The sequence below is a fragment of the Cetorhinus maximus genome, chromosome 5 (genome assembly GCF_964194155.1).
Source record: "Cetorhinus maximus chromosome 5, sCetMax3.hap1.1, whole genome shotgun sequence".
NCBI lineage: Eukaryota > Metazoa > Chordata > Chondrichthyes > Lamniformes > Cetorhinidae > Cetorhinus > Cetorhinus maximus.
Genome location: NC_135883.1, coordinates 2,521,350 through 2,539,592, shown reverse-complemented (window position 1 = coordinate 2,539,592; position 18,243 = coordinate 2,521,350). Strand labels below are relative to the sequence as shown.

At 43.4% G+C, this 18,243-nt stretch overlaps 1 protein-coding gene across 3 annotated transcripts in view; it reads left to right on the top strand.

Annotated features, from left to right (window-relative positions):
• msraa (methionine sulfoxide reductase Aa) overlaps positions 1 to 18,243 on the top strand; it is a 385,986-nt gene that overhangs the window by 278,734 nt on the left and 89,009 nt on the right. For all 3 annotated transcript variants that reach the window (XM_078541424.1, XM_078541426.1, XM_078541425.1), the window contains exons 4-5: positions 648 to 752; positions 9,934 to 10,040. In XM_078541424.1, the coding sequence (XP_078397550.1) occupies positions 648 to 752; positions 9,934 to 10,040 (212 nt within the window). The remainder of the gene's footprint in view (positions 1 to 647; positions 753 to 9,933; positions 10,041 to 18,243) is intronic.

The following is an 18,243-nucleotide window of genomic DNA, read 5'->3' as shown; positions in this document are numbered from 1 at the left end:
AGAAAACTACTGTTTATTCCTTTAATACCCTATCAACTGAACAACCACTGAAATGCCAACCTTCTAATCTTTTTATTTGGTTCTGTTCTCACTCGTTGCCTTTTCGAAAGCTAACTAGCTCCATCTCTTAGCCTAATTACGTTAATCCACTGAGAATGGGAGTGTTTTCTATGAGAAATAGACACTAAGTAAACAATGGATTATCTTGTTGGCAACTGTCCCATATACAGGTACCAGAACTAAGAATGAACAGTTGTGTTGAATGCTGAAAATTATTGGGGAGACATTTTGGTAGAGTACTAAATTCTTAACACTCTTCTGTTTAATTGTAAACAAAATTATAACATAAAAGAGAAGCTTTTTACATTTCTTCACAATTGCTCTGAACTGAATTGCTTATGGGAGCAATTTATAATATGTTTACCTTGGGTCCAAAAAATGATTAATTCCATGAACTTACTTAAAACATTACAAACTGTTTGGTTTAAGCAAAATAACAAATTGTTATTTCACAAGACCATTATGGTGTGTGAACGATTACTCATCTGCTGTGCTGCTGTCATTTCAGTTTGCAGTAAAAAATAACAAGCAACAGCTAAAGGCTTATCAACAGTCTCCTGAATTAGTATTGTGTTGTCTTTCTGTAGGGATGACTGGCCACGCAGAAGTAGTCAGAGTTGTGTACCATCCAGACAAAATCTGCTTTGAGAAACTGCTCAAGGTCTTCTGGGAGAACCACGACCCAACACAAGGTACAGTAATGAATAGACCAGCTCCTCATTATATTCCTAATTACTGCTGTGGTAATTAGTGTTTCAGTAACATGTTTCAAATGAACCTTGAAACCACATGTGGTCCAAACACCGTGAAAAAAAAATGGACAGGCGGAGTCCTTTTTTTTTAAAACATTGAGACAATTGAACCAGAAAAAATATTGTGACTGCTCAACTCAGGGCTGTTAGCATTGCTTTGAAGAGATTCTATTTCCTCGGCTGAATGAGAACAATTGACATTGTTCATGTACAAGTCTGAAATACAGTTTATTTCCCCTTCCTAACTTCAGTACAGCGATGAACATTATGGAAAGAGGCAAACATTTTTTTTGTTAATGAGAGTCAGCACTTGCTTTTGTCAGTCTATTAAAGGGCATAAATGTCTTCACTTTTACTATTGGTCTCTATATCATAAACTTCTTGTGACCTCAGTGGGTTGATATCACAAAATAAATCTTGGGTATGTAAGTGTTGGTGAGGGGTGATACTGTGGAGTCTGGTCAACTCAATATTGGGTTTCCTTTACAGTTTTTATATAATGCCCAGATTTTCTATTACTATAAAAAAGTGATTTGCAAAGCTGAAATGTTAAAAGGTAGAATTATGGAAATTATCAAATCATAAACCATTTTGTTATTCATAGTGTTCTTTTATAACACATCCCCTTAGCCTACGTACGCTCTAGTGCTTGGCTCACCATGTGCTAAACATGCAACTCGTGGCACTAAGAGGTGGGAAGATCTCTTCACCTGCAGTATTCAAAACAACCACAACACATGTTAATTGATGGTATATATTTTTTACACAGCTGGTTAGTCTCTAGACCTTTTTTGGGCCTATTTTCTGATTTCTATAACTTAATTCTGACCTTTAATGACAAATGTTTGCGAGTGCTGCTTTTTTTGTGGTTGCTTGTGGCTGCAGAAGACATGGGGAGCCTGGTAGGGCTGCCTATAGGTCTGGAGGTGGATGGGGGGCAACCAAGAAGACAAGAGAGAGCAGGAGCAGCAGTGAAGAGGGCACATTATGTTGTAAGGTGTTGTGTGTAGTTCAGCAGGTCTCATCAAGAGATTCTGGGTCTTGTATAGTTGAACAATAAGCGTTTATTAACTGCTAGTAACTATATACATATATGCAGTATAAAGTCTAAGTTAGAAGCTGTCTCCATGCTTGCTTCTACTCATGTCTCTGTCCAGTACAAGACTGCCCTCTAGATTGGGGTCATGTGTTCCTTTACATCACACCGTGGGTTATATTGTATCCAGTTCCACATTACCCCTTTCTATGCTAGACCCTTATACTGCAATCTTTGGGGAGCACTTCTCCTACTTCACTAAGGAGCAATATGTGACGTGCTTCGCTTCACTAAGGAAGCTGTCACTGTGCTATATAATTTGCTGGAGCCACAGATCTAGCTTTGAACCAAGATATGAGCAACACAGCTTGTGGTTGTCAAGTTTATTATAATGCTCATCTTTTATGTAACAGGCTCTGTTCATGCTGCAGCACGAACCTCTGTTCAGGTGACACCAGTGACAATGCCAACAAGTTGTATTTATGTAGCACCTTTCAATCTATAACATTCTAAGGTGCTCCACAGGAGTGTCGTCAAACAAAATTTAGCACCGAGCCCTGTGAGATATTTGGTCAAAAGCTTGGTCAAAGAGGTAGGTTTTAAAGAGAACATACTGATGGAGGTATTTCCACGGGAACGAGGATCTAGGAGGTGTGCAAAATAGGTTGTGGGCAGGAAAACATTTTGACAATATTGGATCACGAGAAGATCCAGAAGCAGCGGAGAAGTGCACTTCAACCTGGAAGTGTGAATCTCTGGCCAGGATGAAGCTGAAGCTGAGAAACCACACCTGTCTCCAAACTTTGACAACAGTTTGTCGATACTCCGTATCAACTCCACCCCATCTACGTCAACTATGGTCCATCACGCAATCTCTGGCTTTAACTCTGGACTCCATTCTATTGTCTCTTCCCTCTTACCTGTTTACTACCAGGAAATGTGTATCCTAATAATTGGAGTTTGACATAAACTGCTTTATTTCTAAGTGTACCTTTCACACTCACTTAAAGTGTAATATAGCCCCAAACACTATATAGCATTCTTCAGGGTAGAGAAATCATTTATCTCCAGATAGTGCAGGTTGACGTCTGCACATCACCTATCCTTGAGCTTCAGATCAAGAAGTTTCCATTTTAACCTGATAGTGTTAATTTTTTTGGTAAGGGAGCATTTTGTTCTTTTGGATTGTGATGGGCCGAGTTTGCAAATAGAGATCTGTCCACGTATTGTTACAGTTTTTAAACCTATGCCAATAGGAAAAAAATGCTGAGGTTCACTTGCCCCTTTGGATATTCTCTAGATTGTAATTGGTTTAGTCAGTTGGCTTGAGAACTGCTTTCTGTAATTAGATAGGAGTTAGTTGAAACCAGGCAATGTTTCAATGGGAGCTCTGGTAGTCAAGAATAATTGGCAATCCAGGGTCCAGTAAATCCTACATGTTTTTTTATATATACTAGGATGTTATGTCATTATTTGTACTGTATGTGCACTTTTTCATCTACATGCTTTTGAACTGGATTTTTGCACTTATTAAATTGAAGGATGTCTGCTGAATAGAGCACTTTTCTCAAGCTTTTGGCACTCAGTGTTGCCTTTGAGAACTTAGTTACACAGCAGGAAAGATGTAGAATCAAGGTCCTTCTAATATGATGCATTACCACTGCTGCATTAGTATGAATCTTCCCACTTGTCACGCCTGCTATTCTTGTGGTCTCTGAATAACATTGTTAATTTATTGTCATTTGCAAACTATTTTGTGCTGCTTTCAGGAAACAAAATTCCTGCTAGGAACTGAGTTGAGTCAGCCCAAATAATTCGAAGTGGCAGAAAGAAGAGGCTTTCATTTCATTGCTCTGAGTTGGATTTGAAATTAGAAATGAAAGAAAACAGCATCAGCCTCTGTACAAACCAGCCCTTCTCCCATTTGGACCTCACTACCACGGGGAGTGGTTGAGGCAAATGGAAACTGGGTAAACACTTGAGGGAGAAAGGAATAGAAGGATACTCTCTGGGCATTATCCTTGGTTTCTGGACTTGCTCAAACCCAATTGAATTTGCTTCCATTGTTGCACTGCATCCCAAACCATCACTTACACCGTAGATATTCATAGTTTTAGTGAGTAATATTACTTGGTACATATTGAGTATTAAAAAAATTCTTTAATGCTAACTGAAATGAACAAGAAGGTGATGTTGCACAAAATATGTGTAATAACAACAGCTTTCCTGTTTTTAGCATCAAAGGATTATTGCTAAAATATAGATTGCTATGTGTTATTCTATGTGTATGCAAATTGTAGAAAGGTAGAGGTGTTAGGTTCTTTATTAAATAAAGCATAAAATTTGCAGTTATTATTCTCAGTCCCCAGATCACTAATAAGTGTTGTCAGGAAAGACTGCTTTATGGTGTGACAATGCAGAGGTGTTATGTTCTGTCATAAATTCTGTTCTTACTCAATGCTTTGTCGTTTTTATTTCTAAGACTACACCACCACCTTTAGTTGTGTGCAGTTGCCTGTTCAGCTGTGAAGGAACAGCTGATATACAAGCAATATTTGTTTGCTATCACCGTTTTACCAGTGAGACCAAAACTGGCAATGGTGCTGCCAGTAAGTTTTAAATATGATATGTCATTAATCCTTCATCGCATCCTCTGCCTTTGTGTCTGTTTGTACACCCGTGTGTCTCTGAATGCCAACTCAATAACTTTGTAAGCTCTTATTATACGTCACCTCCATCATTCGCTTGATTTTATTAAACTGTTCTTCCCCAAAGCTAGGTCTGCTTGTTCTACTCATGTGTTTTATAAACCTCGATGTGGAGCCTCCATAACTGAAAGATGTTGATTTTATTTATTTTTCTGTTTGCAAGATTGATGTGAATACCTGATTTCTTTCAAAACTAAGTACATTAGAAAGAATGCATTGGTATATTTTACATTCCCCTGCATGTTCCACATAGCCCTGCGTTTTTTTTGTTCCTTTTCCAAGTATTTATTCAGTTCCCTTTTAAAAGTTACTATCTGCATCCACCAACCTTTCTAGGAATGCATTCCAGATCATAAGGGCTCACTGCATTAAAAAAATTCTCGTCCTCTCCCTTTTGGTTCTTTTGCTAATTATGTTAAACCAACTCCTCTGGTTATCTTAATTTTCATATCTTGCTGGACAGACCAGTGGATGTTTTCTTGTCCGTCATTGTTTGCGTGTTCAGACACTACTCATGATTTTGGACACCTCTATTAAATCTCACCTCTAAGATGAAGAACCTCAGCTTCTCCAATCTCTTCACATAACTGAAGCCCCTCATCCATGGTATTATTTCCATTCCAGGATAAGTTTCAATCCATTGCAAATTTATTTACCTTGAAGGCGGAGGTGAGACTTTGTTGATGTTGCTCTCATGTATCAATTCCTTACAGTTAGCTTTCATGTGCAGTTTTTGCAGTCAGCTTGCTGCACAATGTTTTATAGAGTGGGGTTTAATTTATGGGTGGCACATCTGCACTTTATTGCAGTGGAGTGCACAGTGCATCAAGGCATTGTGCGGGACAGCATAGAGTTCTGTCACTTGTATTGACAAACTTACAGATAATCCAAATTATAAACCTGTGGAGACATTTTTCAGTGAAAAACTTTTGAGAATGTAAATGAAGAACAATTTAAATAAAGTTAATCCTTTAACATTGCACTTTCAGTTGTATCTGACATTTGGCAGCATGTAAGGTAGTCTGATTATTGCTGTGCTCCCACCTTGTTTGGTTGCCCATTGAATGCTATAAGGGCAGGGAGAAGACCAAGGCCCCAACTGATGTATCGCCCAATGCTGGAAAGGTGAATCTTTAGAGGATGAATATTTTGGACCCAACAGACCAGTTACATTTATACAAAGCAAAACGCTGCAGATGTTGGACAGAATACTTCACGGAGGCGGTGGCTCTGCCCACCAGCTGAAATGTCGAGGCCACGCCTGCCTCTGCAGGTCTGGGAGGCCGTGACCCTTGCACTACAACCGTCAGGCAGTTAACTGCCTGAGGTTATGACCTCCGCCCCAACGAAAGAGGATGTCGTGGCCCCAAGAACTGCCAGCCAATCAGATGGCTGACAGCGCTGGTCCCAGCAGTGCCAACAGGAGCAGTGCCGATTGCTGGGACCGCGGGCAGACCCTGACAAGAAACATGTGGGGAGCCAGAGCACAGGGTAATTGGGGACATACTGTCAAGGCCATTGGGCACGTCCCAGAGAGAGGGGGGAGATTCAGGGGTGGGGAGGGGGGAGAACAAGTTGAGGGCAGCCATTCCCATAGGGGGTGTCTTCATTGAGCACAGGATCCTCGTACAGGAGGGCCCTCCCCAGCCCTCAGCATTTACCAGCTAAAATACCAGTGGGAGGCCCTTAAGATGGCAGTTAATTGGCCACTTAAGGACCTCAGTTGGCCCAAAGGCAGGAGGGCTGCCTGACATCTATCTCACCACTGTACAATTCCAGTGGAGGCTAGTAGATGATGGGCACGCTGGCCCCCGACATTCCACCCGATTTTACACCCCCTCACCTGCCAACCCATTCCTGGAGGGGGGAGGGGGGGTGTAAAATTCTGGCTACTATTTTGTCGATCTGAAGTAGGCTCGTGGAGCTTAACGGAAGGTGAATTTAGCTAGATTGAATTCTGGTGAGGTAAGAGCACTTGTCAGATTACTTCATGGGCAGAGTTTTCAGGTGGGCGCGATCGGTGGGCCTGGGATTGGCTGGAGAACGGGCTGCCAACCGCGCTTGGCCCAAGCCCGCAACTTCACGCTGACCAATTGAGGCCCACCCAGCATGAAATGTGGCTCCACAATAGTCAGCAAGGGGTGGGCGGGGGGTGGGTGGGGGGCAGGTGCCCGTTGGCCGCTGGGTCCAAGGGTGACCTGGCGGCTGGTTTAAAACTGGCACAGGCTGCCCCTAGAAGGCAGCCATTGGAAGAACGTCCCCTCTGCATCTCCAATATTGAAGTTATGGGGTCGAGTGGGGCTGGGACACTGCAGTCGGGAGGGTAACTCGGTCCCCGCCTTTCGGGTGAGTACCTCACTGTCCCCCTGGAGGAGGTGGCTGCCAGGAGGGGGACACCCTCCTCCCCCGAGGTGGGAGGAGGAGGTCACCGCACCTCACCAAGAGGACAGGGGAGGAGGTTAGTTGCCATGGCGTGGTGTAGCGCGTGAGGCTGAGGTGACTGGGGAGGTGCCAGCTGTGCCACTGGCCGCTCCCTCCCAGGCGGGGCCAGCACAGGCTCCACGGCCCAGAGGACATCCGCCGTGGTGCAGGGTACACCAGTATGTAATGCTGGACGTGAGTGGCTCTAAACTTTATTGCACTGGCACTGAGTGGACTTTGGGTTCAAAGGAAAGGGACATTTCAGATACCCGGGATGGAGGCGGTAGCCCTGGCATGAGGTGGAAGCAGATCCTTGGTAGCCTAGCTGAAGGAGCGTTAGATCCAGGTCCTTGGTGTTCCTGCCTCCCTGGAGGTTACCGAGGTCTGCCTCCACGCCCTCCTCATTCTCCTCACCATGCTCCACTTTTGACTCACTACTGGATTCATCCTCTGTGACCTGTGCAGCTGCATCAAGATCCTCTTCCTCCAGTGGGTACCCCCCTTGCCAGTGCCAGATTGTGGAAAGTGCAGCATGCAACCACTATGTGACACCCGCTCTGGGGGGTATTGTAGTGCCCTCCCTGAACGGTCCAGGCATTGGAAGCGCATCTTGAGAAGACCGATGGTTCTCTCTGTCACAACCCTTGTGGTGCCATGGCTCCTATTGTACCGCTTCTCTGCCTCTGCTCTTGGGTGGCGGAGAGGCGTCATGATCCACATTTTCAACAGATAGCCCTTGTCACCCAGCAGCCATCCATCCAGCCGGGCTGGAGCACTGAAGAGCCCCGGCACCTGGGAGTGTTTGAGGATGTAGGTGTTGTGGGAGCTGCCTGGGTACCTTGCACAGACTTGTAGAATCAGCATCCTGTGGTCACACACTATCTGCACGTTCATGGAGTGGAAGCCCTTCCTGTTGATGAAGGCACCGGGCTCACCCGCTGGTGCCTTGATGGCCACATGTGTACAGTCTATGGCACTCTGGACACGGGGGAAGCCAGCAATGGCTGCAAAGCCTCTGGCTCACTCAGCCTGGCTGGCCTCGTCCGTACGGTAGAGGATAAAGGTCAGTACCCGCCTGAACAGAGCTTCTGTCACCAGTTTGATGCAACTGTGAACAGCTGATTGGGAGACTCCACACAGATTCCCCCACTGAGCCCTGGAAAGAGTCGGAGGCATAAAAGTTGAGGGCCTCTGTGACCTTCAGAGCAACTGGCATGAGGTGTCCACCCACACAGTGGGAACTGATCTCAGGGCCGATCATCTGACAAAGGCCACAGCCTTCCTTGAGAGGCGGAGCCTCCTTTGGCATTGGACCTCAGGCATTTTGAGGTAGTTGCATCACCGCCTGTAAACCCTGGCAGCAGGATAGTGGCATCTTCTGCAGCCCCTTCCACCTTGGGCTTCCTGCTGGCCCTGTGCCCCTTGTGCCTGCGCCTCTCCTCCCACAGGTCCCTCCCCTGGAAGCTGCATTGGGATACCTGGCCTCCTCTCCCTTCTGCCCCTCTCTTCATCCTCAGAGGAGGTGCCACCAGCGGAGACCACAATCCCCATCACCAGGGTAAGGGAAGGCTGTCTGATACCTGGAAGCGTCCACATGGTCTGAATCCTCTGGGGGCCTTGCAGACACCAATAAGTCCTGAAATGAAGCCTGGAAATGCTAACAATGAAGCCCCGAGCGGAGATGAAGCTGCCAAATACCAATAAGCAACCAGCAGCAAACTATCTCCAAAACCCCATCTACTCACACTGGCAAAGTTGCTGATCCTGTTAATCCTGCCCTTGGATGAGGTTTTTGAAATTGGTGGCTGCCCGTTTTGCCCATGCGATGATTGCGAAATTGCACGGACAATGTAAAATCCAGTTTAATTGCCTTTTTAATTGCCTTTACTGACCTGGTCATTGATGGCAGGCGTGGCTCTGACTCCCACACACACCCGCCAACCGAAATATCACACTGGTGCACGATGATGTCGGGATGCTCACCCGATGTAATCATACACGTGTGTGCCCACCCACTCAGAGAAAAATCCTGCCCCATGTTTCCTCTATAGTTTGACTGCAAATCTATGCAAATCAAACTTTAAAAAAAAGTTCTCAGTTTGCTGGACTGTCTAGGAACTTATTAAACATGTTGGCAAAGACTCAAATGCCCTGTTAGCGTGTCACCAATATGGGGATTAACTGAGCTTTTGACACCAGTGGACATGGATTCAAGTACACATGGTGCCAAGCACCACTTTGTCTGGCCAGGGCATGACTCGACGCTGGCAGTATAACTGATGCAAATGCCACGAAGCAGGTACCACCTTCAAACCCGAACCTGTTGTGCACCAGCGCTGTAAAGTGGTTTCCTCAAACAATAGCTTTGACTGAACATTAACATGTATTTGCATTCCTCAAGGCAATTTAAACCCTGAACCATCCTGGAGAAATGAGCAAACGATTCAAATTTGGCACCTTTAAAAAATACACTGGCTTGAATGTAATTCTCTGTGAACAATAGGAAAAGGTGAATTTCCTTTTTTTTTTGTTCAGAATATTTTTTTGCAGGTTGTTAATTATTTCAATGTTGGCTCTGAAATGTGCGATTACCGGGAATACGATTTTGTTTGCAGGTCATTAATTGTGGTGGAATAATGAGCGCCCCACCCCCACCCTAGTTCTTAATAAAAGAGGAATTTCCTTTATATTGCCTTAGATTTCTCTAACGCAACATCCTAAATTTGCATTCCGTGTTGGTAAGCACTAAGAACCATGTTTTCCATGAATATTTCATAATTAGCAGCACTGCTTTAATCAAAGGCACTCGACAACAAGCACACCCCATTCATTGCTGATCCCTTCCGTCCACTGAGCATTTATTATGAACTGGAAAAGACTTATGGTGAGACTTATTACATGTACATTACATACTGAGGGCTAAATGTATCAACCTTCTCCCTTTTTTGATGTGCAGGTATGCGGCAAGGAAATGATATTGGCACACAGTACCGCTCGGTCGTTTACCCATACACACAAGAGCAGATGGCTGCAGCTCTGAAATCCAAAGAGGCCTATCAGGAGGTATTGTGCATAAATGTTTAGAGGGAGATTATTTTCTTTAACTGTTTCGCAGCCGGACACACGCCACAATCTTATTTTTTTTAAGCGGCTCAAGGGTTTCGATGCTCTTCCAGTCATCTGGCTGCAGGGGTATAATTATCAATGCAGAGCTGAAATTAACAGTCACCCTTCTGACTGCTTAATTGATATTGGTAACCTGACATGTTAGTGTTCGTTACTTTAGTTTTATTCGTAATTAGTTCTCGCTCCGGTTCAAAAGAATATATTTTTCAATCGTGAACAGTTAAGTTTTTGAGAAACATGAAGAACTGGGTCTACATTTTCCAAAAGGGGTTTTGAAATCTTAATTCCTGTTTCCTTCCTGCCTCCATGTTGTTGTCTTTTAGACAGAAGAATGAATCTGCAAGTAGCTATTGCACCTTATACCTCAATAAAATGCAGCAGCTGCGGCACTACAGAGCAGAACTTTGTATTAAAAATTCACATGTTACAAAATAACCTGAACTAGAACGTTCAAAATATTCTCTCAGCTGTAACACCGCAGAACAATGAATGTTTAATATTTGGTTTGCAAAGGCCACTGGCAAGATAATGCTGCTGTAATAGGTCAAATTGTTTGACTTGAATTGAACGAAATTACATTTTAAAACGTAATTTATTTAAAAATAGATGGAATTCTGAAACCTGACTTACCCCCTCCCCATCACACTATTCTCAGCAAACAGTCAACGCACATGTTCACACAGAGAGCTGTAACTGAAACCAGTAAAATAGGAGCGGATATGATAGCGGTAGTGATTATGTTGCTGGACTAGTAATCTGGAGGTCGGAGTAATAGAATCGTGGAATGATTACAGCACACAAGAAGGCCATTTGGCCCATTGTGTCTGTGCTGGCTCTATGCAAGAGCAACTCTGCTAGTTCCGCTCCTCTCTGCCCTTTCCCTATAGCCTCGCAAATTTTTTCTCTTCAGATAATTATCAATTTTCTTTTGAAAGCTATGATTGAACCTGCCCTCAACACTCTCAGGCAGCGCTTTCTAGATCCTAACCACTCGCTGTGTAAAAAAATGTTTTTCTTCCTGAACCTCTGGTTCTTTTGCCAATCAGCTTAAACCTGTGTCCCCTGATTCTTGGCCCTTCCACCAATGGGCACAGCTTCTTTCTATCTATTCTGTCCAAACCTTTCAAGATTTTGAAAGCCTCTCTCAATCTTCTGTAAGAAGGACAGTCTCAGCTCTGCCAATCTATTCACATAACTGAGTTCCTCAGCCCTGAAACCATTTCTCTGAATCTTTTCTGCACCCTCTCCAGTGCCTTCACATCCTTCCTAAATTGTGGTGCCCAGAATTGGACACAGTTGAGGACTAACCCTAACTAAGTGTTTTATAAAGGTTCATCATACCTTCCTTGCTTTTGTACTGTATGGCTGGAGTTTTCCATTCCTTCCCGATGGCGGGGTCTCCCGGTCCCCCCGACGTGAATGGAGGTTTCAATGGCTCTCCGGCCCTGCCGCAGGGAAACCCGCCCCTGGTGGAGGGGAAGGGAGGGCTGGAAAGTCCAGGATGCCATATACTTTGTCAACCACTTTCTCAACCTGCCAAGCCGCCTTCAGTAATTTGTGCACAAACACCCTCCGGCCTCTCTGCTCCTGCACCCCCTTTAGAATTGTACCCCTTATTTTATAATGGCTTTCCTCATTTTCCCACCAATATGTATCACTTCACACGTCTCTGCATTAAATTTCATCTGCACTGTGTCCGCTCGTTCCACCAGTTCTCTAGAAGTCTTATCACTATCCTCATCGTTCACGGTATTTCCAAGTCTTGTGTCATCTGCAAATTTTGAAGTTGTGCCCTGCACAGCTAAGTCTAGGTCATTCATATAGTTCAAGAAAAGCAGCGGTCCTAGTACCAACCCCTGGGGAACCCCATTATATATTACCCTCTATCCCGAAGGACAATGGAACACAACTGGAACATATACCACACGCAGGTTTTTTACCCGATAATCCAGAGAATGTGAATTAAAATCCTGCCATGGCAGTACGAAGATGTGAATTCAGTTGAAACTGGTATCAGTAAATGTGGCCATGGACCTATTGACTTGTCATAAATCTGACTGGTTCATTTAATACCCTTTAGTGAATGGCCCACCCCTCTGAAGTGGCCTGACAAACAACTCAGTTGTATTAAAAACAGGACAGGCAATAAATGCCATTCAGGTAAACAATACCTACAGCTGAGAAAAAATAATTCAAAAAATACTCACTGGCAGCTTTTACTGGCTTTGAAAGCTTACTCAGTGACACAGCATGTGATACTGTCGGTGGACTTTGACAGGCATTGATACCAACCTTTCAAACTCTAGGTTTCACTTATTTTATTAGATTTCTCTTTAGTTATATTACCTACACAAAAAAAATTGAAAAGCACTTTGGGGTAATCAGTAAATGGTTAACATTAATGACTGAACTGAACCAATACATAGTGGTTTCAACCACTGCTGATTATTGAAAGCAGATGGGATGGTTTGAAAATAACGTCTCTAGATTAGGAGTTGTATTATGCTGGTACCATTATTGTTATAAGTCTTGTAAGAGTATTGGCACATCCTGCGCTGCTACTATCTGTTATTTGTAGCTGACACTGCATGAAATGTACTGCAGTGAAGAACGTGTTATGGTCAATAACCCTTTGAGTGCTGCTGTAAGAATCTTTGCAGCAAAACAAAATGATTGAAATTGCAATGATTTTATAACTTAGGCCAAGAGTTTTATGCTAAAGACTGTGCGTTCAAAGCAAGTTCATGATAGTTAAGACTAACTCAGGATGATGAGTTGATGGTGGATCCTTCCCCAAGGTGCTCAAACACATGGCGGACAATAGGCAGTCTCCTCCTTCCTTTCATGCCAGTGTTAGTTGGGAGGTTCTGTGCTACTATTTAGACGTGGGTAGCGAAACCTGTGACCTTGCTGCGCAAGTGGAAAATGAGGGGCAGCTCAAATTGTGACTGTGGCCTTCCAAGTCAGACCGTCGCCCACAGACTGAACTTCTGCTCTGAGGGATCCACTCCTGGTGGCATCACAACTCTTCACACTGCATCAGCTGAAGCTGTTGAATGGATTGTTAACCTCGACAGTGAACTGTAACAGCTTTTTCAGTATTATGGGTTTAAAAAAAGGTGAAATTTGTAAAGCACTAAGGTGTAGTGCTTTGGACAAGAACTGTGATTGAAGAAAACAGTGCGGTCCACTATGCTTAGGCATTGAGATGAGAAGCCCTGTCAAAGGCCTCAAATGCATATTTAACTGCCTTTCCTTGGTTCTGCGGCACAAGGTGTTTTTGTACTGCAGGTGGTCATCCGTCATTACTGGGTTTTTTTGGGCATCATTTCTTACTCTGATTCATTTTGAACCCCCCCCAGAGATTTGTATTTGTATACTGTGTCAAGAAGTTCATATTTTGAAGGCGAGAAGTCATTAATTAGAAGGAAACCTTCTCCTTCATGACAGGATTTTTTAGGCGATTGCAAAAGGTTCCGGCAACAATCAAAGGATGTTCAGGACCTTTCTAGGTAACATTTGGAAAATTGTACTTATGTTATTCTGTCACCCTGTGAATATTCCATGCAATCCACTGGTGATATACAGGTGAACACTGAGAAATTCAGAACTTGGATAATATAAAACATTGCACACAGCAGAGAAATAGACTCGTGGGGCTTAGTTATTGTGGTACTGAACTGACAGTTCCACAATGAAACCCTAATGTTAAAGACGCTGTAGCATACATCATCATCTTGTGCACATCTTGGAAGCAGTTGCAACATTACAGTACAGTGAGAATACTGAACAAATATATTCGGATTGCATTGTGGACCAGGCTACTGGAGACAAGAGAACAGTAGGGCCATGTGTCACTAACCAAAGCATACGTTCTTGCATTAAAAATCACCTATTTTGTAATATTGTTATGGGGTGATGTAGCTGTTTTATTGCAATCTGTAGTAAATAAATAGGTTCAAATTTGGTATCATAAAATGATTGAGAAACAATTGTACAAATAAGTAACTAATTAATTGTTTTAAAGTCAATGTTGAATCATAATGAATTTTTTATTAGAGGAGTTAGTTGTTTTCACATTAACTGAAAATTTATGAAGAATTACTCTAATTAAAATGTATATTTTTCATTGAACAAACCATCAGCTTCACTGCTTATGGTCTAAATACTTCTGGCCTAACGCACACAGACAGTGGTTAATGGAAAACTGTACTAAAGCTCCCTCTGGTGGTTTAATCTCTGCCTTTTAATTTCTGCCATTCTTCTGGCCTCCACCATTACTTGTGTGACATCTGTGAGGTGCACCACAGATCTATTACCACGGCAACAGACTCTGCTTTGCCCTTTGATTTTCTGAGGAAAGCAAGTGAGGTCAGGGGTCAGGTGCATATTGTCACGCAGCTGTTTGGAAATCAGCTGTTGGCCTTGGCTATAGCAAGGAGATGTTGGAGGCGACGGGGTTAAGCAGTTCTGAATAACTGCCAGCTGTGTGCATCACGACTGTATAACCAAGGGACCCTAAGGCCAATGTCATTAGCTTTGTCCTCAGACTTGAGAGGGGAAAGGGATGGACGGAGACAATGCTTTATTCCAATAATGTTTAGTTCGGTTTCTGTAGTCAGTTCCATCTGCTGCATCGTATGCATTGTGTATCCGTTGTAAGCAATAATTCTGGTGTGTACACAAAACTGAACTGCATGAACGCTATCTTGAGAGAAGATGCATCTTTAAAACCGTGGGTTAAAGTTCCTTCCGTCAGCTTTCCCTTTTTTTTTAGGGGCTGCTTGATAACAACACAAATTCTGCTCCCCCTTTTTTATACATGGAACCTGTTTGTGAAAGATATAAAAAAAAATATTTTAACACGGGAGGAAATTAATTGAAATGTATCACGGGTTGATAAGATCAAAACAATGAGCTTAAAATGTCTGTGAAGATGTACATGTTCCACTGGTTGTGCCTAGCCTGCTTGCTGATCTGTTGGTCAGGTTATGTGTCTGAATCATGTTTCTGGAATCTTTTGTTTAACCTTACTATGGTTATAGTTAATGGGGAATGTTGATGAAATAACCTGCTGGATATTGAAGCATTTTGCAATTAAGGTACAGGCGACGTCATCATGCAGCCACCATTTTGAATGGGATATGCATTAGGTTTCTCAGGCAGACATCAATCATTTGATGCGCTCGGTGCCTCCCTGCTTTTCTGTCCCTGTATATCATATATTTTGTCCCTGTTGACTTTAATTGATATTAAATATTATTAGAACTGCGTAGTAAGAATTCTTTAAGGCAGATTATATTGTTCAGCAAGTTTCAAAGCTGCTAACGGAATCATAAGCTGAACAATTTTTGAATTGAAATAAAACTAAATCAGTTGGAAGTTGCGCTTTATTGTACTTCTGGACTTCAGCTGGGAAGAAAGTTTTCAATGAAGGCTGATGGACTTTTTGAGGGCTTTAATTTTAAAAATGTTTATTCCATGCCTGATTCTGGTTCTTTTCTTTTTAGTCCATCCCATCATTAAATTGGATTGAATTATCAAATTAGCAGTGGCAAATAGCAGAGCTTCTGGAATGTGCTATTTCCTAAACTCTGTGATCGTAACTTTAAAGTTTACTTTGTGATTTTATTTTTCCAGACTTTGTAAGGAATTGCTGAGTACTTAATCTACAGATTAGAGCAGGAACCCTGAATAATATTTAAATGCAACTGTTGAATCATATGTTTGACTTTCCAGGCTCTGGTCGCCTAACCACAGGAAGGATATCAGTAAGATTGAGAGAGTGCAGAGAAGATTTACTAGGACGTTGCCGGGTCTTAAGGAGTTGAGTTACAGGGAAAGATTAAACAGGTTAGGACTTTATTCCTTGGAGCGTAGAAGGATGAGGGGAGATTTGATAGAAGTTTACAAAATTGTGAGGGGTATATACAGAGTAAATGCGAGTAGGCTCTTTCCACTTAGATTAGGAGAGATAAACACAAGAGGACATGGCTTTAGGGTGAAAGGGGAAAGGTTTAGGGGGAACATTAGGGGGAACTTCTTCACTCAGAGAGTGGTGAGAGTGTGGAACGAGCTACCATCTGACGTGGTAAATGCGGGCTCACTCTTAAGTTTTAAGCATAAATTAGATAGATACATGGATGGGAGAGGTCTGGAGGGTTATAGACTGGGTGCAGGTCAATGGGACTAGCGCAATAATATTTCGGCACAGACGAGAAGGGCCAAATGGCCTGTTTTCTGTGCTGTAGTGTTCTATGGTTATATGTTAAACAAAGTTATAGCTCTGATTTTTTTCTTTTCAGCCTGTTTTATAGCAGATCTCTCTTGGATTTTTGGGCTGGAAATTTCCTCAGAACTACTACTGCTTTGGCAGAAGAGTAGGAAGCCACTCTGAGGAAATTTTAAGCTTGCTATTTGCCAATATCTTATGAGAAATCATCCCTCAGCACATAATTTCTGTTGGCGCTATTTGGTTTTTTGCATTTTTGTTTCAACCTTTTCCTATCATAAATTCCTGTGTCCATATGTATTATGGGTTTTGCCTATGTGAGCCCATTATCTTGTTGAACACTCTAGCCTTTAGGCTACCATGTATTTTCCAAAATGCTTTGTAAAAATTTTTAATTTGCCATTTTTTTTATCAGTAACCGAAATTGTCCAAAATGAGGGTTGAAACATAAAAACTGCCAACATGCATATTTCACATGATTGAATTTGTCCACTGAAATATATTTTTTGTTCTTTAACTCTAAGCTTGGCTTGGAGTTGATATTTAGCCCAAACTTGTGACTACTTGAGTTTAATTTGGGTTATACAGCCTGAGAATGTTCATTTTACCCAATTCCCCAGCATGGCCCAGTGTTCAGTTACAGTTAGCCCCTGTTCAATGTTGTTTTGCCTTATGTCGATAAATTATGGAGCCTGTAATCTCGTTGAGTGTTGTAATCTTGTTGAGTGTAATGAAATTCGTTTCAACATCATATCCCATGTGACCCAATTGGCCGCATTTTGTGGAGGACTCTCCCGCTCTCTAACTCTCCACCTTGCGACCTTTCCCCGTGCTCGACCCCTGACCCCTCCCCTTGCCCCGCCCTCAGAGCTGTCCCCCCTCCCTAACCCGCCGACTTGCGGCCTCTTCCCGTGCCCAAACCCTCCGACCTCTCCCCGCGTCCGACCCTCCAACTTGCAGACTCTTTCTCCGTGCCTGACTCACCCTCTCCCTCCCTGGACCTCCCGCTGCCTGATTCACCCTCTCCCTGGACCTCCCGCTGCCTGATTCACCCTCTCCCTGGACCTCCCGCTGCCTGATTCACCCTCTCCCTGGACCTCCCGCTGCCTGACTCACCCTCTCACCCCTCTCTCTGCTGAACTGGCGTTTCCGTCCGAGATCCAGACCTGATCTGACGCTGGAGCTCCAGGTTTGTGAGTGCGAGCCCCAGTTGTGCAGAAGTGCTGAGCAGGGGCTGTTATAATCTAAGAATTTTTTTAAGTGACCGTAAACTGCTCCTCCTGCTGTGCCAGACGTCTCCCTGGTTCACAGGGCTCAGGGAAGGAAAGTGGTGAGTGGGAGCATTTAGAAAAAAAATTCTATTCCAATAGCCCCAGCGTTTGCCCCACCAGGGGCTCATCCCTTTCTCAACCACGGAGCTCCGGTTTTAAATCCAATCGGGATCATGATTGGAAACACGGATTCAGGAGAGGGGAAGGGGTGAGAGGGTGACTGGGGAGCGGGTGGTGCACAGGGAAAAGCCATTTGGTCAGAGGGTCAGGGAAGGGAAGGATCTGTAGCCACCAGGAGGATCAGGGAATGGCAGGTTTGGGAATCGGGATCAGTGGCGAGTAGGAGGCACTGTAAGTAGAAAGCTACATTTTCCTTCTATGTTTTTGAATTTATCTCATTAAAAATATTATTTCATTTACCAGTGTAGGAATAGCATTGTAAAGTATTTCATCTTACAGGGTAGAATGTTTTATTTTTTTTTCCCTGGTGAGGAAGGCCCTACAGAACCTAACTCCAGTTTTCACATGGATTCCTATGGGAACCATTATTTCACTTACAGTCGCCATTTTCAGGAACCCAACCACAACTCTAAGCGAGGACTTACAGTCATTGCATTGATGTGTTATCTTTCTCAAG